The sequence below is a fragment of the Diorhabda sublineata genome, chromosome 10 (genome assembly GCF_026230105.1).
Source record: "Diorhabda sublineata isolate icDioSubl1.1 chromosome 10, icDioSubl1.1, whole genome shotgun sequence".
Classification (NCBI taxonomy): Eukaryota; Metazoa; Arthropoda; class Insecta; order Coleoptera; family Chrysomelidae; genus Diorhabda; species Diorhabda sublineata.
The window spans coordinates 20,510,128-20,531,854 of record NC_079483.1 but is presented as its reverse complement, the minus strand read 5'-3'; the positions used below and the strand labels follow the sequence as shown (position 1 = coordinate 20,531,854).

The window sequence follows — 21,727 nt, the reverse complement described above, 5'->3', positions numbered from 1 at the left end:
TACGATAAATAACAGTTAGGACAAAAGCTATTTTGTGCCATATAAAGTGACGATTTCATTCATTGTGAAAATCGTGACCAAATTTGAGATGAACTTTTAAATAATACATTTTGAGTTTAGCTAATCGATTTCGATTATTATTATACGGATACGTCTATGTATTCTCTCATTTGCATAAATATTTGGACTAATTGTGTTATCGATTTTGCGTTCAAATAATTTATTTAACCGAAACCGGCCAACTCGTCCGAGTGTAAACATATGCCAAAAACACAGACTAATTATCTCGTATATATATGTTACTGAATATTTTACCTGCACGAAAAAACCGAATCGTATTCATTTTCGACGTGTTTTCTTTCTTTTTTTTTTTTAATAATTTTAAATAAGACAAGTATTAATAAATTAGGCCTTCGTCTCGAAGAAAAAAAAATCCTACCGAGATTTAATGTATTATTGCGATAAGCAACAATATTTTACTGAGGATATAAATAAATTGACGTCACGTGTGTATTTCAATTACAATCTTTAAATATTTATTTTAATTTAGACTTTATGTTGCTTGTGCAGTCGTGTTTGACGATGTAAAAAGTTTATTTATAATCAATAATTTACACAAATATACAACGGATATTTTCTTATTAAATAATTATTTACATTAAGATATTTGCTTCAGACATAATATGATCACATATATAAATATATATATACTGCCCTCCAAAAATATTGAATCACTTCGTTCGTGCGTAATTTCTTTTTAAAACCAACGCGTATTATATAGACCGGATTTTCACCAAGTGAAATTCTCGTCGTGGTAACCGGAATATTTTGAACTACATATCGCGAAATACATCAAGCTTAAGATTTTTGCCCACGAGAAGTAAAGTTTCCACAAATCCATCAATTAGGAGTGATTGAATGAGAAGTGTGGGATGCAAAACGTCAATATTATCAGTTTAATGACCGATTAGGTATTGTAAGCTACGTTAATTTTTAGTTTAGAATATGTTATGTTAACGAAAGTGGTAAATACGCCCCTTGATACGTCAATTAGTCCAGTCAAATTAGTCCTTAAAATAAAAGTAAGGTTACAAATATTCCCATAGAGTTAAAAATTTTATTGATGGTGAAAGTTTGGAAAAATTAGTTTTTTTCAGCTAAACGGTGAGTTTTACAGCAAATATAGTTCAGACAAAAATTGTAGATCATCCGATTCTCTACAAAAAATGTATCCACACTTTTTTTCAAAAGTATTACCATTTCCGTGATACAGCGGTTGAAAGAATTGAAAAAAATATTTTACTCGTAATTTTTAACGTTCATTTATAATCTAAGAACTCATATGTTTACTGGTATAACGGTTTAAAAAAGTATAAAAAAACTAATTTATGCAAACTTTCACATCAATAAAATTTTTTGTGGTATTGACGGGGACTTTTCACAATTCATTTATAACAATATTCTGAACATACATACGAATTTTTGTAACCTTCAAAGTCTTATTTGACTGGACTATTTCGGAAAGCACAAATAACAAAGTAACTCGTTCAAAAACTTTTCAACGTGTTGATATTTTCTGCACAAATTTCAATCATCAATTTCCTGAAGATATACGTTTTGAGAAAAGTTTACCAAAATGGATTGACAAAATCGAGGTTTTTTTTAAAGTAAATAGTTTCGATATATCAGTGAATCTTAATTAGAATCCGGTGTTTTACTTTATATGTCAAAAGTAAAAAAATATTTCCAACAATTTGACGTAGTTTAACCGTGAAATATCAAAGTTTGTTCTGAATATCCATCGAAAACTACGACAAATTAAAAGTCTTTGGTAATGTAAATAGACGCCAAACGCATGCAGCAAACATACCCTAACGGATTTGAAATTCGATTACAGTTTGTGAAGTTGCGTAAATTGAAAAAAAAAAGAATGTTTTTGAAAACATCTGAAATCGACGTTTTTGCGTTATTACCTACATCGACAAAAAAATTAAACATTTCATACGTTGTACTAATTATAAGCTTTTGAACTTGTACGTTGTGATCAGTTTCCTTTTTTTTTATCAGTTAACAAGTCAGTGAATGTATTTTTAACGAGTCTAGTTAATTACAATGTTTACTTCATTTATTCATCGCTGTTTACTGTTTGTAATTATAAATTTCTTCAAAATACTTCAATTTTCAGCTATTCACTTAATCATTAGTTAATTATTGCTATCGAATAAATTGTTTTCGCGAATTTAAAATTACACAATAGAATAACAAGTTTAAAAAAATTATTTGACATCAAAATTGCCTTACATTTGGTTTCGGTATCGAGTAAATAATTTTCTAAAATATTAAAATACAAATTTTCATTTAAACAACACTATAAACTTAATAGTTTACACAACTACTCAAAATCGAAAATGTATGTACGAAAGAAACCCGTTGATGTCATCAAATGACTGCAATTAAACTTCTGATATGCGATTTATTGTAAACGAATACGAAAAGACATACTTCAATACAACATCCTAAACAAATTGGCATCACACTTTAAAATCTTATCACAAGAGGAAAAGCTCAATTGACTTTCTAAGTAGACGTTTCCAAAGAAATTGTGTTATCAAAATAATGCGAATTCTCTAGTCCCAAGTGTACTTTAAAAATTCTATCTCCAGCCGATATATCTCGATTTTTTTCATATTTGATTCAGTGTAAGTACTATTCGTTCAGCAATTCAATTATATCACGTAATTTATTACACCAATAAAAATATTGGATTGGTTTGATTCATAATTTTTGGAACGCATTTACTAGGGTTTTTATTCGAGTTTTAAGATAAGGCAACACTGATTTGTATATGTCATATGTCAAATGTGTGTCATAAAGTTTGACATTTTCAAGTGAACGTACTCGGAAACTGTTGTCATACGAGTGGTATTTGAGTTGTTTACTTGGAATATTCTGCTTGGTTACGCTAGATTTTTATTTCATTAAGTTCTTCCTAATATATTTTTCTGTTTAAACCCGATAATGATTCTCGAATAATTGAATTATTTGTTTTCTGTATTTGGCCATTTCGAAACTCTAAATATCTAGAAATTTGGGTTTGTCCTTACGACATTGTTTATGTTTATATTTTCATCTTCCAATCCGAACACTACGGAACACCATTTTTATACAATACAGATCAGAAATTTTCGTTTGAAACTTCGTTTCATATATACTCAATTGAATACGAGTGATTTATTTCAACGCAATAAATTTTCTTATCTCACGCGTAATAAAACAAATATGTACATTTTTTTTCTTTTTGTACAAATTTTACGATCAGTTTAACGGTTATTAAACGTCATAAATTGTTAATATCTCGCTCCGACGATTATGTTTCAAAGTCCATCCGTAAATTTCGTACAATGTTTGAGTTTCATTAATATCTCGATGAAAAATATGAATTTTCAACTTTCACGTACATACATCGTAGTTATTACAGGATATTTTTTTTTTTTAGATTTCCCCATTAAATCTAAAACGAATCGGTAAATATTTAAATTTCCGGTAAAAAGTGTTTTCGACGTTCTAAATCTATTTCTATATTCTAGAATAGTTTCAAGTTATTCTATATTTAATATTATAAATTCTAGATCATTTTAGACTTGTAGCTTTTTAAATATTGATCTAAAATTCATTAATATCGTTTATTTGAACAATTTATTTGATGTTAGTTCGTTGAATCTAATATAGTTGTCATTGAACACGCTGTATAACGTGAATAAAATTAATGATTAATAGTTAATTTTTCATATGATCGAAATGACACGTCTTGCATTCCAATTTTAGTTAATTAAAAATGAACACTACGAAACGTTTTAAAAAAAAATAACAAACGTTAAATTAAATGTACGTAATTTGGTCGGATTCAAATTACATGCGACAAACTTTGTAGATATGATAACAATAAACTTTGATATGTTTAAATACAAGTTATAAAAATAATTTTAGTGATACAACTTTTCAAAATTTAAAAAGTACGTGATACACATACGATTCGCCTTTGCTAGATTTTTTAGTTTATATACGAGAAACGATACAAAAGTTCTTTATAATATATACCAGCAAACATTCAATTAGTGATAATTCTTGGGTTTAATCTTGCTTTCAAGTTCCGAATAGAACACTTAAAAAAGGGCAGGTATCTTATTTATCAAAGACAATACAAAATGAAATTATCGATTTAATATCGAAAACGATTGGAAATACAAAGCTAATTAATTTATAAGTATGAAGAAACAATTAGTTAATGAGATGTATGAAAAAAATGATGGCTGAGATATCGAGCAATGCCGCCATCTATACAGGAAGTCGGAATTGCTAAAAGGACTAAGGTAATGAAGAACGTCCGCTCTTATTTAACGTTATTACAACAAAATTAAGCTCATGATTTGCGAGATCGAATTATTTACAATCATCTATGAACCGAAACATTTATCGATTCCCACGATATTACCGATGGAAAATCGGATTGCACGTTATGAGGTTATTTCCGGAAGATTTAGGGGTAGCGGTGGTGATATTCTTCAGTTTTTACCCCCTCGGGAATGTAAAGTCATAGTTAAATTTCCTAAAATGGCAATTTTATTCAAAAGATATACATCGCGTTATAAAATGTCATACGAAGTATGTCACGGAGGTTATTTGTTAATTGATTAATTACATGTTTTTTAATTAAGCTTGATGTTAACAAAGGAAATTTGTGAAGGACATCTTCGAAGTGCCGAATTATACCCTCACGCAAACGGACTATGGGACAATAAAAAATTTTTCGATGAAACTATTACTTGATTTAGAGTTGAGAAATTAATTTTTGTGAAACCGAATCGTTTTTAGATATAATCGAGTCGTTCCGTTTCTCAAAACGTTCGTTATAGAGATAACATAGTGCTCATCCTGTATAGTTTGTGGTGCGTTGGACGTGATATATTTGAAACTTACCAAAAATACTAAACGAACTTTAGTCGATGATCGGATGTGCACACCTTACATTTTTCACAATCTCTTAAAAAGTTCGATTTCCATGACGCGCGATCCTCTAACCGATAAGATTTATCCCAAACATCCAACGAATGTATCGATCGAGCGTAAAATTGATTGATATTATGGATTCATTTGGGCGTGAGCGTAATTTTTGTATTATTGTATTTCGTGAACGAAAAAATTGGAAGCGTTACCATAATAATGCCGACGGCGGCGGCGTGAAGTGTTCGTAGCCCCACGTCTGTAACCACTGCCTGAATCGGCGGTGGATACAAACGAATATTGTCTGCTACAGGTGGTGACGGTTGCGAAGCGCGCCGCCACTATGTTGCGCTAGCGCTGATGCCGTCAACGGAGAACGCTGCACGGACCCCGATAATGGATTTTAGCTGATTTATCGCCGAAAACGAATACGGTAAATGTCTAATGGAAAAACGATCAGTCACCTACCAAAAATAGACTCTCTTCATATAGAAATTGTGTATCTTAATAAATAAAATTGAAATATTGAAAACGAATTGAACGGGTAATTTGATATAAATAAAAAATCTGACAACTGTGCGGTTAACTACGTTAAAATTTTGGTTACTCGAAATCGAAACTGGCGATCCGTTTATCAACAGTTTAATTACACGATATTACACAAAAGACGAAAAGAATTTCAAGATCACAATCTGTTTGTTCGGAAAATAATACTGAACACGTTCACTGACGTTAAAAAAATTCGATTAATACCCATATGATACTATTCTTGGGGGTTGTTTCATTTTTAACATCAAAAATAATAATTCTTCGTTTATGGTTATGTGTGATCAATTTTTACGAAGTTTTGTACGATTTAACTATATAATTACCGAAGAATAATAGAATCAGTGAAAATATTTAATTATTACGTAAATATAACAAATTTTATGGCATCAAATTAGATAGAAAACGATAAAAAGAAGAAGAATTAGAAATGGATAAAAGGATATTACCAAAAGTCATCACGCTAATATAATCTACCAGATTCTACAGGGTAATTCCTTCCTAAAATCAGAAAATTTTATACACGGAGTTCCCACATATTCTCAACTGATCTAAAAAGTCTTCCTAATTGAATTAAATATCCTTATAAACAATATTTCGTTGATTCTTTCAATAAGGCTTCTGTATTTTACAAGTTTTTAACGAGATACGGCAATTTTAGTTTTAAAACATCCTGTATACTAATAAATAATGAATAATCATACAATTTTTTCCGTGAAATTTTTTGTTTACTTATTAATATTTGATGGAGAATAATTTTTTTAAAATTTAATTCAACGTATAACATAAAAATATGAATAAAAGTTGTATCCCGTTACATCTCGTGATCACAATATCAAAATCAAGGTGAATTTAATACGTTAAACCCCAATCAAAATCATTAAACTTTCCACATGGCTCGATATTTTTTTTATTTGTCATTCTCCATGTAATTTCAAGGAAAAATAAACGAAAATATATTTGAAAAAAAAAAATCATTTTACAATCATACTTGAGGAAAAAAACTAATAGATAGGCAACTTTTCATACGGCAACCATAAAACTAGACAAAAACTTTGTTCGTCGTAGAGATCCTGACAGATTCACAACAGTTCGAAACTGTGCGTTCGCGGTATTAATCAAACATTTGAAACTCTGTGTTCGCGGAGCACACTTTTTAATTCAGAACGTGTTCGGAATATTCTCGAACTTTTGTAGAGATTTTTAATCCGGTGAGTGTGCATTTTCTTAAATTTTTTTCAATTCAAATTAACAAATTAAAAAAAAATACAATCAGTTATCTTACGAAACCAAATATCACAGAAAATTTAGATACGCCACAGAGTAAGAAAATGTCAAACTAGATGTTCATAAATCGTTCGTGGAGGAATGGATGATCGGAACATATTTCGAACAGATCTCGCGCATTTGAAACGTTCGGTTTGTGTTCGAATTAACTACCGCGAAAAAAAATTCTACTTAATCTTAACAAGTTTAAAACCATATCGATTTAAATGATTTATTAATCTGTTATTTTCATATATAAACATTCAGTTCTTAATTAACGTCGCCCTCTTAATTTCTTAACGAAAAAAAAAGAAGAACTCAAAGTTAGAGGTTATCAAGGAACCAGTGTAAGTTTATATAACCTCAAACTTAAAAAATTTGTTTGTAAAGAACTTTTTACTATTTAAAACTTGATTTTTAATTCATGTATTTTCAAATTAGTATAGCGATAGAATTTTAAAAAATATTCGAGTTTATAGAAAAAGTGTGATGATGTAGTACGATTATGAAAAAAGATGAAACAGTCTAAAAGTTAAATAAACTTGAAAATATCTAGGATTTCATAGGCCTTATCTGGGATCGGAAAGTAGAAAAACAATCAAGAATTATTTGGAAACGTATATTGGTCGACAATATTGAAGAAAAACAACTAAGCTGGTATGGTCATGTGTAGAGGACGAGTAAGCATAGAATACCAAAACAAATAATGGAATAGCACCCTCTGGAATGTCGAAAACAAGGAATACCGAAAATGACCTTTATAGAAAGAGTAACAAAGGCAATGTCGACGAAAGATCTCAGACCAAGGGACAGGGAGAAATGGAGATTGGATACCGCAAGGAGTAGAATTTTTTTCTTTGGCATTATAGGGTTCCAGGATTCATGATGGTCCAATTTAAATGTTTCATACATTTAAGCGGAGTTCCTTTTGGCCGTGGAGAAAATATAAAATAAATCTCGACGTAGGGACAATATCCTAGGGTAGGTTGTCAGGAAAGTTCAGTTGTGAACCTAATACTCAGGGATTCAATGAGTTAAAAATCAATCACTACTATATTAATTTATTACTTATTAATTGTTCATTATAACAATAATATCATTCTGAAAATATCAGAAATAGACTTGGAAGATTGAACGTTTTAATTTCGAGGTAAATAATGGGAAAGGAAAAAAAATGAAAGTTTTGAGTTAAAAAACGAATTTTATTAAATATTAATAAACATCTCGATATATCCAAGAACCAACAAATTATATATAATTTATTTCCTAAAAAGTTTGCAACGTTCCCTTTTTTGTTTTCTCAGTGTACAACGAATCATGTCATGATAAAACTATGGAACAAAAACAATTAAACTTCAAGGTAACTTGTCGGGTAATTAAAAAAGTATTAAATTCGCAAATTACTTGATAAATCAATTTCATCTTTTTTAACTGGAGTATTGAATACAAAAAAAAAAGTAATTTTGATGTTAACTTTTTGAGACATCGTTTTGTAACAAAGTTTAATCTGTTAGTTAATCCCAAAATTGTTTTCATAATTTACGAAATTCAACAAATTCCCTCAAGTAATTTAATTATTTTGTCCCTATTAAAAACCTGTATATATATATATATATATATATATATATATATATATATATATATATATATATATATATATCAAAAAATGGTGTACGTTAAAAAAAGGAATGTAAAATAACTATTGAACATTTTTAAAATATTACAAAATCCAATTTTCCAAAATGAACACACTGTTTAAATACCACTAGAATACTCACAATAATTATACTGTCTGGTATTTCAACCCTCCCTTGAGTCGCTGGTTCATTCCCGGCTCGAAGGACCAGACAATGCGAGTGTTTGTATAATAGGAATAACAACAACGGTACCATAAATTCCAACTTAATTTTTAAAACTACATAACAATGATATAATTTAGAGAGTCAATTATCAACTAACAACTGCTGGAGCATTCTGCTGATTGTGTATAATATTTTTAGCGTTTGTCATAATTTTCAAAGCACCTTTTTTAATTAAAACATTGGCAACTTTCTCACCCAATTTTTTAGCAGACACCATACCTTCATACGTTGCTTTTTTGTGAGTTACCAAACCGCAAATCAAATTATTATCTTCCACTATATTAGACAATTCCAATTTATTCAATTCGGGTGCGTTCAATACTGTTCCTTGTATAAACGGGCATTTGGAATATTCCACCTCTGTCGGTTCGAGACCGTACGTAGCGGCTAATTTATTCTCTAAATAAGGACATTTACCCATAAAATCTGATCCTATGGGTAATTGAATGGGGCATTTTTCGTGCGGGTCGTTTTTCAGAAGTTCAGTGGGTATATCATCCAATTTTATCTTCTTCGAAGTAGGTTCACTAAGAGAACAAAAATATTGCTTTAAACATTAGCAAAGACATAGAGTAATTCACTCTTGGTAATGGTCAAAAATGGGTCGATAACCTTTCTGATTAAGTAATGAAGTCATCAGAAAAAAAGAGAGAATGTTCTTTACACAACAATGTGTCAAGGGGGCAGCTAAGTAGTGAATGAGACCAACATAACAACAATAAACAATGAAAATGTACTTTAGATAAAGATTTAGTGATGGAACAATCAGAAACATTAGATAAGACTCACCCATTATTAGGACATTTGCCACATTCTAGATTCTCGATATCTCCTATTGGTTTGATATTTTTATAAGGACATGTGGAGCATCTTAAATCTTTCTTAACATTAATATTTGTATTGGCGCTTTCAATGGCCTCTTCTTTGCCATCTAACGACCAAACTGCTCCTTTCAAATACAATCCCAATTCATTGTCATTAGTTATTTTGAGTATAGAACTTACCGCTACAGGTGCACTGCATCCACCACCTAAAAAAAACATACTTACTAATTGTAGATTGAAATTTATTCTATACTCCATTTTAAATAGAATACTACTTACATTAAAATGGAAATAACTGTGAATACAACAAGTATACAGTAACACTTTTAAAAAAAGATGGAATTCAATACTCTTCTTCGAATATAGACACGAAATTAATTGTTTTCTTTTTTATTTCTAAATTATATAATTTAAAACTAAATTCGAACTAATTGTAGAAACTATATATAGAAATATATCCACGAAATTTGATTGGAAATGACTTTTCTTGCAATTATGATGCATCAACAGTATCAAGAAACATAAAAGGTTGGTCGTTTTCATGAACCAATGGGGCTGGCTGCTGCTGCCCTCAGTTGAAATTAAAATTTCCAAATTAGAGGTTATTCCAGTGTTCTCAAGAAACCAGAACTACTCTTCTTGCGATTATGAGACATGAGAGATGTGAATATCCAAAAAGGGTTGATCACTTTCATTAACCAACAGGGCTGGCTGATGCAGCTATCGGGACCAATTAAATATTCCAAACCAGAGGTTACTGCAGTGATCTCAAGAGATCCAAAACACTTTTCTTACAATTATGAGGCACATTAGTGATGTCAAGAACCAAAAAGATTGGTTAGGATCAAACCTTTAATAATAATCAACTTTTCACTTCTTTATCAAGAGAAAAAATATATAATAATATAATTGAGAATTATCTTTTATTTAGTTGTTTCATTAACAAAATCTCATTAGCATAAATAATCATCTATATTGAATATTTTGAAAAAATTGATTGTAAATACCAAAAAAAAATTGGTAAGAATCTTTATAATTACGTAAAACTGTACTTACCAAGAGTTTTTAGAAAACTTCTCTCGGCTGTTACCCTCAAAGTGGTCTCTAAATCATACAGAGGCTCAAGCATATTGATTATTTCCTCATTATCAGCTCTGCATTCGACAGCTAAGGCACCTTGACCCACTGCATATAATAATTCTTCTTCATCTAAAATTTTAGATATTCTATCCTCCCATCCTATCCTCTTAAGTCCGGCAGCAGCTAAAATTATAGCTTGATATTTTCCTAAATCGTCCAATTTTTTTAGTCTGGTATTTAGATTTCCCCTAATATTTTCTACTATTAGATGGGGAAATTTTTTTGTTAATTGGGCAGTTCTTCTTAAACTCGACGTACCCACAACGCTTTTTTCCGGTAAAGTTTCAAGAGAGTAATCTTTCAGATCTTTTTGAAGAACGAGAGCGTCTCTAGGATCCTCCCTTGTTAACACAGCACCTACAGCCATCCCTTCTGGTAAAGTAGTTGGGAGATCTTTTAAAGAATGTACTACAAAATCTACACAACCAGTCGCTAGAGCAGTTTCTAGTTCTTTGGTGAAAAGAGATTTTTCTCCAATTTTCGGCAGTGCAATATCTAATACTTTATCACCAAGAGTGCTCATAGAAACTGAAAAAAATAACTATATAAGCACGCGATTCCTAACATTGTTAATGTAGGCTCACCTATTTCGAATTCCTTTTCAGGAAAACAGTCTTTCAGTAATGATATAACGTATCTTGTTTGAACAAGTGCTAACTGAAATTAAATAATTTAATAACTAATACTTTGTACGAATAACTAATAGAGTATTTACCTCACTTTTGCGCGAACCAACACGAACAATTTTATGATCACCGTTCATTTTGGAGCTGTTCGTGTCAAATGATGTAAAAACCAAAGGTAATAATTCAAAAAATGCTAAATCACTTACACAACGTATTGATATAATCGATTTTTATGTATAATCTATTTAAATTTTAAAAACTAACCTCTAATTTTCTGATTATCAATTTTTTTTTATTTTTGCTTTCATATAGTATTATTTTTAAGATATATATGAAACGTTCATTATAAATAATAATTATATTGTCATGTTACGAAACTTTCCAATTTTACTCTGTAGTTGTTACATCATTTATTGCATATTTTTTTAGAAAGTAGACTTATTTGCTTCGATAGAGAGTAGAAGAAGAAAGTAAATTTGAAGGACGAAAGTTAAACAATAAGCGCGTTCTGCTGTATATTTAACAAGTTGATTTAACACAAAATTGTAAGTTCTATATAAATTTTTTTTAGTTTGTTCTGTGAATGACATATATACATAACCTTATAGTATAGTAGAGAAGTAATAATAAATTCTTTCAAATAAGAGATAAATTATGGGAGTTACAATCTTAACACAATTTCCCACTGAAAATAAAACTGGAACTCAAGTTCTCGAAATGCTTTCCAAAAGAATTTTAGCATTGGGTTCTTCTCCACAGGGACATTTTTTAGTGGATTGTGAGACTTATACTTCGGTTCCCCAATTAGGCCATCAAAGAACTGTACACGTTTTACACAATTCGGAACAACCAGCAACAGTGTTTTCTCTACTTGAAACAGGAACCAAAACAATTCCATTAGCTACAGACGGTCTGTTTGATTTATTAATGATGAAAATGTCCCATTTTTATACATCAAAAAAACTAACCAAAGCTGAATGTAAGGGTCCAAGGTAAATTAGGAAACTAGTATGAATCCCTTATAAATAATATTTAATAACCTTGTTTCAGATATGAAGTAGGAGATTTTTGTGTGAAACTAGGGACAGTTACAGTGAGCAGTAATTTCAAAGGTGTTTTAGTTGAAGTTGAATACAGACCTTGTGTGGTACCTGCATTGTGTTGGGATCTATTGAAAGAGTTCATACAAGGTTTCTTAGGATTATCGGCCCCATTAAATCCCCCAAATTATTTACAAAACAGGATGCAAGATGTATATTCACCAATAGACACTATACACCAATATTTGGAACATTTTACTGTATTTAGAAAATCTTTGGGAGTTAGGCCTTAATTTTCATATTTTGCGAAAATATTTGTGGGTTTGTGATAAATTAGTTATTATCTAATATCTTTTTATATGTGAAATTTGAATATTGTATCAATATTTATTTTCTCAACAAAATGTTATTTTTATGATGAATTTAAACTAATAAATGAATAAGTAAATAAGAATTATGTAAAAAAACGTTTTTCTGAAGATTAATGTAAGATTGGATAAGCAAAAAAAATTCTTTTTTCATATATTTTTGAAATGTGTCAATTTGTATCTGCTCGGTCTGGAATCATAATCAAAGCAAGTTAATTAAGCGTTTTCGACTTATCAAAGTCCCACTAGACGACGTAAATTAGTACTTCCGGTTTTACCATTAATTTAATTTATTGACTTCAGGTTCTGCTGTTTGAATTAGATTTATGAATGACACAAAATGGTAGTTCTTCATAAAGTGCAATTTTATGTTGACGTTCGACGTTTGCTTGGAGCGTCAAATGAAGTCATGTGGTATAATTTCGACTAGATCGCCATTTTAAATATATTCAGCGTCAAATATAAGAGCTTCAAAAAGTTAAAATATATCACCTTTGTCGATAGTAATATCGATTAGATAATTAACTATAGGGAAATGAACATGATTATTAAAAAAAAAATATATTGAGGACGTCATTATACCAAATAATAATCCACAAACCAACGAGATGAGTAGGTAAAATGACATTTTTAATTCCATGACCGAAATGTCCTTAACTTAATATTATAATTAATTTTGGATGTACAAGGCGATAAATAAACTCATATCAGTTATTATAGATTACAGTCTAAAGTATCATATGATTAATTTTGATAAATAAGTTATTTCAATATACGGGGTGAATCATTTATAAACCGTGATAGTTATTTGTGGTCCCAATTTCAAACAAATGAAAAGAGTTGTAACTTTTCTTCTTTTTTAGTGAGAATTTTTTCAAAAAATAACTTTTTTTTAACAATTTAAACGATCGAGTTTCCAAGACCGGTTCCTCTTTTTAGTTTAATTGATTATAGAAAGTTAATCAATAAACATGTTTCTCTTTGCAGTTTGTTTGGATTTTTTGAATTTATTATTTTGTGCTCTATTTTCTAAATAGCACGTTTAAATAAACTATTGTATGGTAATTTAATGAATTAGATTGTAAATATTTGAATTATGTAAAATTGTTCTTATCTACGGGGCTTATCGAGGATCGTATGTAAAATTTTAAATAGGAAAATAGTACAGTGATTTAGAAAGATATTTATAAAATACAGTTTTAAAACCACAGTTTCAATAGATTTTTGCAATATTAAGCCAATTAATCAACGACTTGCTTAATTCCATATACAAATACGACGACTTGGAGCTTGTCTTCTAACCTCAAGGTCATTGGATAAATTCCCGAAAAGAAAATAAAAATTTTCAAATTTATCTACATTTGTTCCTAAATTTGAAAAATTTTATAACAGAAAAACATGCCGAATTGTACATTTGTTTTGGCTTCATGTTAACTATAATATTTTCATAATAAAAGTTTACATAAACAACGGATTAGAAGGGGTTAAAAAAAGTTCAATTAAAATTTTGTTTGTCATTATAAAAATAATCCAAATAATCTTTCGAGATATATTGAAACAAATAGGAACATTTTCGAAAAACATGAAGTCAATTTATTAAAAATAAAATCAGAAAACGGGAATGCTAGACAAATAAATAAATGATAAGTTAAATATAAACTGTATATTCATGAAAATAAGAACAATAAGTAATTTGTAATTATCCATAGTTGGAGTACAAATTTTGTCAAATAACTGGTTATATCGTAATAATCATAGATTTACAATAATATAGCACAATACTGATTGTAAGTAATTATCAGCTGTCGGTGTGGAATTAGAGTAGATATATGTCAATTGCAATCAATATATTTCTATGGTTGCAATCATAAAACGCTATTTTGTTTTATGCCTTATACTATTCAAAATGTGAATGAATGAATTTTTTGTTGTTGTATATTATTAAAATTTCAATTATTCTGTAATTATCCATAGTTGGAGTAAAAATTTTGTCAAATAACTGGTTAAATCGTAACAATCATAGATTTAGAATAATATAGCACAATACTAATTGTAAGCTGTCGGTGCGGAATCAGAGTAGGTCTAGAGCAGTATGTCAATCGCAATCAATATATTTCTATGGTTGTAATCATAAAACGCTATTTTGTTTTATGCCTTATACTATTCAAAATGTGAATGAATGAATTTTTTGTTGTTGTATATCAATTATTCTTTTGGATTGGTTTCCTCAATCTCTATTTTCATATATTTCTGATGAATTCGTTCCATTTTCCATAGATTTACATACAAATTATTAGGAAACAATTTTTTAATTAGTATATATTATTATCTACGTCAAATGTTAAAAGCGATAAGTAGGTTGAATTTTTTTATAATTGGCTTTTTTGTTCGTATCTCACTTTAGTATTTCAAAATATTCGTAGCAGAACAATTAAAAACAGTTTGTTGCATACTTATATTGTGATAATATAAATAAATAGGTGAAACATTTTTTTTTCTTAGATTCGTTCACTGTACTAATAATTTTAAAATAAAATCTTTATAAAGTTTACTGAATAAATTCATTACGAAAACCGCAGCTAGTCGTATCGGTTTTAATTGACTAAAATGTCAATTTTTCTCAATTTTATTTTTTTTATTTGTTTCAACGAAATTTACGCATTTCACCAATCGTATCATAGAAACAGAGATGAAGCCGATTCTACCGTCATTTTAACGCATGTTGTAAGTATATTTTCATTTTTATCATTTCCGAAATACGATATAAGATTTATATTTTGAAATAACCACTCTTGGATATTGCGTGACGCGCGGTTTGAAACCGAAGGTCAACAGCTTACCTTCGGTCTCTGAAGACGTTAACGTGATTATCAAAACGTATATCAGATAGTGCAGTTTTTAGTAGTTTGATTCAAATATTTGACTACTGAATAATATAAAAAGAAAAGTTTTTCTACGATGTTCTAACAGTTCCGATGATAAAAAAGGATCCACGAATAAAACACGTGTATTCCGATGCGAAGAAGTTACGAATTTTCGTCTCAAGGTCTAGGGATTAAATAATCTGTGATAAAACCTTATGATTTATATTGTCTGAATTATTTATTTAAATTAATAGTCATGCGTTAATTAATATTCGTCTTCAAAACTTAATGACACACATATATGGAATAGATGATGACGAATTTATCGTAATATTTGGCGAATGCGCCAGGAAAATTAATTTAACGTCTGGTAATATCTGACGCAAACTTAAGTAAACAAACATGTCTTGAAACTCGATTCAAATCCCCGATAAAATTAAATACCCAAAAATCTCATGATTCCCAAACGCGGAAAACGTGTCGGGACTTAAATCCTGATTAATTACGTAATATTATACGGGGAGTTCGAGTACGAAATTTCAAGGAAAGATAAATGATAATTAAAAAGCAAACGACAAATCTATTTTCATATCACTGTTTAAAAGTCCTCGAAAACAGTAATTAGTCACTAGATACCGAATCTGGTATGTTTGGGATGTCATTCCAGCTTTCAAACCTAACCTCGCTTTGGCCGATAAAACTCCAAATTATTTACCGTAACTTTTATCTCATAGGATGTAATTTGTTGTAATTCAGTGACGTAATGATTCAACCGGTATTATTTGGTTGGAAACGACGACGCCATTTCGCTACATGTGACGACGACATGTTGTTTGTTTATTACTTTTTGCGAACTTTTACGATTTGACTGTGAATCTCGTTATTGGTAAATAAAAATATTTCTAAAGACTTCAATTGTCCGGAATAGTTATTTGTATGCCACTGACTGAAAGTGCTACAAAGTAGTATTTAAACTGCGGCGTACACAACATTTTTTATATGACGCATAAGATCCAAAAATTTTTCAATTATACTGAGGAAAGAAAATAAATAATAGAGAATCATAAACATTTTATTTATTGAACAATGTAATGTTCAAAGTAAATGATAATTATTAATATTTATTGGATTGGATGTAGATGAAATATGTGATAGAATCGAAAGTATTCCGTTGGCAATTTAAGGTTATGCAAAATCATCGAACTGAAACTGTCAACTGTCAGCAAGTGTTTGGCAGTACGGAACTGTCACTTTCGCTACACGGAACACTCGAAACGCAACTTTCGGTATGTAAATGAATAAAGAATGAACAAATTTCAGATGGCGTAGTTTTCAAATCCTAGGATATTTTGAGTTACTACATTTTTAGATGATTTAAAGCTTTTATACATTAAGGATTATAGTTAATACGATGTATTTGATTAAAAATAAAGTTGACGGCTTGTGAATTTTTGTTTCAGATCTTTCGACATGGTAATAGAACGGCAGAATTGACTGAATCATATCCAAAGGATCCTTATTATAATTACACTTATTTCCCAATTGGCAGAGGACAATTAACAAACGTGAGCTTACGCAAATATCTACATATTAACTAAATTAAAACATCTGCATTTTTTAACTATATTTTAGGCTGGAAAAAACAAAGAATACGAACTCGGTCGAGATTTGCGCAGAAGATATAACGAATTTTTAGGGCAAGTTTACTATCCCAAAATAGTAGACGCCGTTTCGACCAATAGAAATCGAACGAAAGCATCGCTGCAACTGGTTTTAGCAGGTTTATTTCCACCTGTCGATCAAGAAGTATGGAATTTCTTACTTCCTTGGCAACCAGTACCTCAAAACTACTATCCAGACGATAGGGATCCAGTACGTTGGAGAATTTCATTCGTATTTTGTTTTCATTTGATCGAACTTTTTTTACGATTATTAGAAAGATTTGAAAAACGTTTCTTATCACATCATATCCGGAACAGCCAGAACCATACCACTTTGTAACATGCCATTCGGCTTGTTACGCGTTTTTTTTTCAAACATTTTGAATATTCCTTTGTTCACGTATTGTGGTATAGTAGTCACTCCGGATTTATTTATTCTAATTTTGGAGTTTTTGGAAAAATAATCGACCTTCCATAAGACAAATTCAATAAAACCTCGAAATTGATTCGAATTCTTCCTGTGTCTATCTACACTTCAAGCAAAAGTAAATTTTAATAATAGTCCGGTCAAATTATACTAAAAAATAAAAATGGAGCTACATAAATTCCTGTCAAGCTGAAAATCGGTAAAATTGTTTAAAATACAATTGAAAATAAAATTTGAATGTTCTCTATCATTTTCGTGTACGGAAAAAATTTTATTAAAGGTCAAAGGTAAAAAAAAATGAGTTTTTCGCGATTATCAGCGAAGCAGGGAGTTTCATCATAAAAATACCTCTGACAAAAATTGTAAATCATAAAATTATCTACAAAAAACTTATCAATCCTTTTTTTTCCACGAGCCTCCGTTTCTGAGATATAACGATTCAAAAAGTCGTAAAAAGTGAAACGATTAAAAACTTTTACATTTTGATTCATTATATCTCAGAAACAGTGGCTTGTAGGAAAAAAAGTATTGATACGTTTTTTGTAGATAATTTTATGATCTACAACTTTTGACTAAAGTATTTTTATGATAAAATCACCGTTTCGCTGATAATCGTGAAAAACTTATTTTTTTTACCTTTGACCTCTAATAAAATGAGTTTTTCGCGAATTTCAGCGAAACGGTGAGTTTTATGATAAAAATACTTAAGACAAAAATTGTAGATCATAAAATTATCTACAAAAAACGTATCAATATTTTTTTTCCTACGAGTCGCCGTTTCTGAGATATAACGATTCAAAATGTTGTAAAAGTTATAACGTCGTATTTAACGGCTTTAATAACATCTTCGTCAATTGATAATTTATTTGATGAACTTATGACAGTTCCAATCAGTAAACAGAAATTTTTTACAAATACTCACAACAAGTCTCGGTTTGTTTCAATTTTGTAAGAAAAAGTTTACTGCTGAAAATATATTGAATTGAATTTTTGAATCATTATAACTCAGAAACGATGACTCGTAGATAAAAAAGTATAGGAACATTTTTTGTAGATAATTTTATGATCTACAATTTTTGTTAAGAGTATTTTTATGATAAAACTCACCGTTTCGCTGAAAATCGGGAAAAACTCATTTTTTCGACCTTTTTCAATTGTATTTTAAACAATTTTACTAATTTTCAGCTTGATGTAAATTTAGATTAATTAATTAATAGAATTAATGCGAAAAAAATTTCAATAAATTTATTTGTTATACAACTTCCCGAGGAATAGTCTCCTATCGGGGATTTGAGGTTAGGTACAACTAATTGATATAATATTATAATTAGTCGTTGACTTTTTAGATAATAACTAATTATTTAATTGATTAATAAGTTTTCTTATCATCTGTTTTAATATAACAATGCGTCTATCCTTTTAAATTTCCTTCCCGTAATTATTTCTTTCGCGTAATTTGATGAACTGACGTATGAATCTGCGTATTTTATATCTACAGGTCCTCATGGGTATAAATTGTCCGAGTTATAAGAAAAAATACAACGAATTAGTGGCTACCAGAAAATGGCGTGAAGAATTCAATAATCAAAAACCGATATTCGATTATATATCTAAAAACAGCGGATTGAATGTAACCACTTACAACGACGTTTACAATTTATATTTCGGTTTATCCACCGAAGAAGAATTCGGTCAGAAATTACCAAGATGGACGAATTACGTGTGGCCGAAAATAGTAACGGATTTCGCGATTAAACAATATTTCGTAGATACGGCCACAACGGAAATGTTAGCTCTAGCCGAAGGTGATAACTTTGTACGAAATTTCACCCTATATATTCAATAATTCTTCTTTAAGGTTTTCACTTGAAGAAAATTATACAAGACACAAAACAGATCGCGAAAAATAACGAAAAACACGGCGTGAAAATTTATTTATATTCGGCGCACGAAAATAACGTAGCCGAGATGCAGATATTGCTGAATATTTTCGAACCGCACGTACCAAATTACGGTTCGTATTTAATTTTTGAGGTTCATAGGATCAGAGGTGTCGTTGGAATTAAGGTAATCCGATTGATTCTTCACCTTTTTTTTTTTTTTCGATAAACCTGAATCTATAAACGATTTATTATTTTTTTAGTTGTATTACAACAACCGCGACAACCGCGGCCTGCGTCTTATGAAGATACCTAGCTGCGACGAATTTTGTCCTTTGGATCAATTCGAACGAATATTCGAAGAGTATCTACCTTCATCGCAAGATATTTGTTATCAATAATACGGTTATATTATAAATATCAATAAAAAATTTTCCTATCGCTGAAGATCTTATTCCATACATCCATGTTCCAGCTTTTCCCTTATCCTTTGGGAACCACTACTCCATTGTTTGTTTTTTTGATAATCTTTCTTGATATCTAGAATATATTGTTACCATAGCAACGAACAATAACTTATTAGAAGTGTAAGTGTAAAGTTTGACGTCAAAAAAGTAAACCAGAGTTACGCAATAAATAAAAAGATGTCTACCGTCTGTATTTAAAAGGGTTAAGAGGTAAGCAGATTTACGAAGATATGCCTAATACCCTTGGTGATCAATGTCCTTCGGCGAAAAATTGGACTGCAAGCTTCAAAAGAGGTAAATTTTCCATTGAAGATGATGACCGATCGGGAAGGCGGCCAGTTTCTGTGTCAGTCCCCGAAAATATCGTTGCAGTTCATGACATGATTTTATTAGAACGTCGAATTGGACTAAAACGCATATCTGAATCACTGATTATTTCATAGGAACGCGTTCATTATATAGTTCACGTCAATCTGAACAAGAGAAAAATTCCTACAAAATGGATACCCAAATGTTTGAATGTTGACCAAAAGCTCGATTTGAAAACGATGTAGACTTCTTGAACCGAACTGTTACTATGGATGAGACTTGGGTACATTTCTACGATTCAGAAACAAAGCAACGATCGATGGAACGGCGACACTCTGGTTCTCCAAGACCTAAGAAGTTTAGTGTCCAAAAATTTGCTGAAAAAGTTCTTGCTTCAGTTTTTTGGGATTGCCATGGAGTAATCCTGATTGATTTTTCGGATAAGGGTAGAAAAATAATTGGAGATTACTATTCGACATTACTACGGGAAAAAATTAAAGAGAAAAGACTCGGAAAGCTATCAAAAGTTATTTTGGCAATTGGTGTACAGGGTTCTTCACGACGAGCTAAATCGATTTGTGTATGGGAAAATATTGTGACTAGTTTTCTGAAAATTTGCTTGCATGGGTTTTCCGAAATTCTCGTTTCAGCTAAAATAATTTCAGTCTTCTGAAACTTCCGGTTATACCGGAAATGGACCCAAACTTCGTTATTTTCAACGAAATGCTATGGTTTTTATTAAATTTTTGGAATCTACGTGAAATTTCAATATAACTTTATATAAAGCATAGTATGCCTAAGGTCGACAGTTTTTTAATTATTTCACATTTTCGAAATTTTTTGACACACGCATCCCTCCACTAAAAAAATTATATTTCCAAGTTTAAGTATGTCAGGTCTAATATTTTTGAGATTTTGGACTAATAACATCTAGAGCTTTCGAAATCAGTAAAAAAATTTATATAGGGTGTTCAGAAAATGGTGTCGAATTACGCTATCTAAAAACTTCGAAAACTTAATTTTTTCAAATGGCAACCCCTATTTTTTTCTTCACCATTGGATTCTACGCTTTAAATCAAGGGGACTTCGTTAGTAAATGCATATATCTCAAATTAACGGTTTTTGTAGAAACTTGAAAAAACTGAAATCTTCAAGTCAAGATAAATTAACATTTAGATGTATTAATATACAAAAATATCGTTATAAAACTTGAAGCGTTTACTGTTTTTTCAGTGTATAAACAAAGTTTCTTTTCGTTTATTTGATATTTAAAACAAAAAGCTGACGACAGGTGTTTAGTAACATTAAAAAAATATGTGAAATTATCAATTGCTAGATTATCCCGTGACACAAACTGAAAAATAATCAATAACCTGAAATGGAAATAGCCACACAGTTTGGAGAAACACGACGGAAGTTTTTCTTGGGAGGCATGCGCCGGGTCAC

At 30.1% G+C, this 21,727-nt stretch overlaps 4 protein-coding genes across 5 annotated transcripts in view; 2 read left to right on the top strand and 2 right to left on the bottom strand.

The window, feature by feature from the left end:
• Positions 1–21,727, bottom strand: part of LOC130449878 (adenylate cyclase type 6) — a 70,971-nt gene that overhangs the window by 28,031 nt on the left and 21,213 nt on the right. The window contains exon 1 of one of the 2 annotated variants that reach the window (XM_056787925.1): positions 4,978–5,385. The exons of the other annotated variant lie outside the window; for it this stretch is intronic. The gene's annotated coding sequence lies outside the window, so the exon portion shown is untranslated. Of the gene's footprint in view, positions 1–4,977; positions 5,386–21,727 lie in introns of those variants that run through there. 2 annotated transcript variants of the gene reach the window in all.
• LOC130449883 (porphobilinogen deaminase) lies at positions 7,995–11,711 on the bottom strand. Its single transcript, XM_056787936.1, has 5 exons — positions 11,355–11,711; positions 11,224–11,296; positions 10,556–11,167; positions 9,465–9,705; positions 7,995–9,202 (listed from the first exon to the last, which is right to left on the bottom strand). Exons 1-5 carry the CDS (start codon positions 11,400–11,402, stop codon positions 8,764–8,766), a joined length of 1,413 nt encoding a protein of 470 aa, XP_056643914.1. The 5' UTR covers positions 11,403–11,711; the 3' UTR covers positions 7,995–8,763.
• On the top strand, positions 11,836–14,913 carry LOC130449887 (mediator of RNA polymerase II transcription subunit 20). Its single transcript, XM_056787943.1, has 2 exons — positions 11,836–12,257; positions 12,316–14,913. The coding sequence occupies exons 1-2, from the start codon at positions 11,920–11,922 to the stop codon at positions 12,596–12,598; spliced, it is 621 nt and encodes a 206-aa protein (XP_056643921.1). The 5' UTR covers positions 11,836–11,919; the 3' UTR covers positions 12,599–14,913.
• LOC130449885 (venom acid phosphatase Acph-1-like) lies at positions 15,051–19,946 on the top strand. The gene is made up of 6 exons (XM_056787940.1): positions 15,051–15,397; positions 16,998–17,102; positions 17,170–17,409; positions 19,124–19,430; positions 19,484–19,692; positions 19,769–19,946. Exons 1-6 carry the CDS (start codon positions 15,281–15,283, stop codon positions 19,904–19,906), a joined length of 1,116 nt encoding a protein of 371 aa, XP_056643918.1. The 5' UTR covers positions 15,051–15,280; the 3' UTR covers positions 19,907–19,946.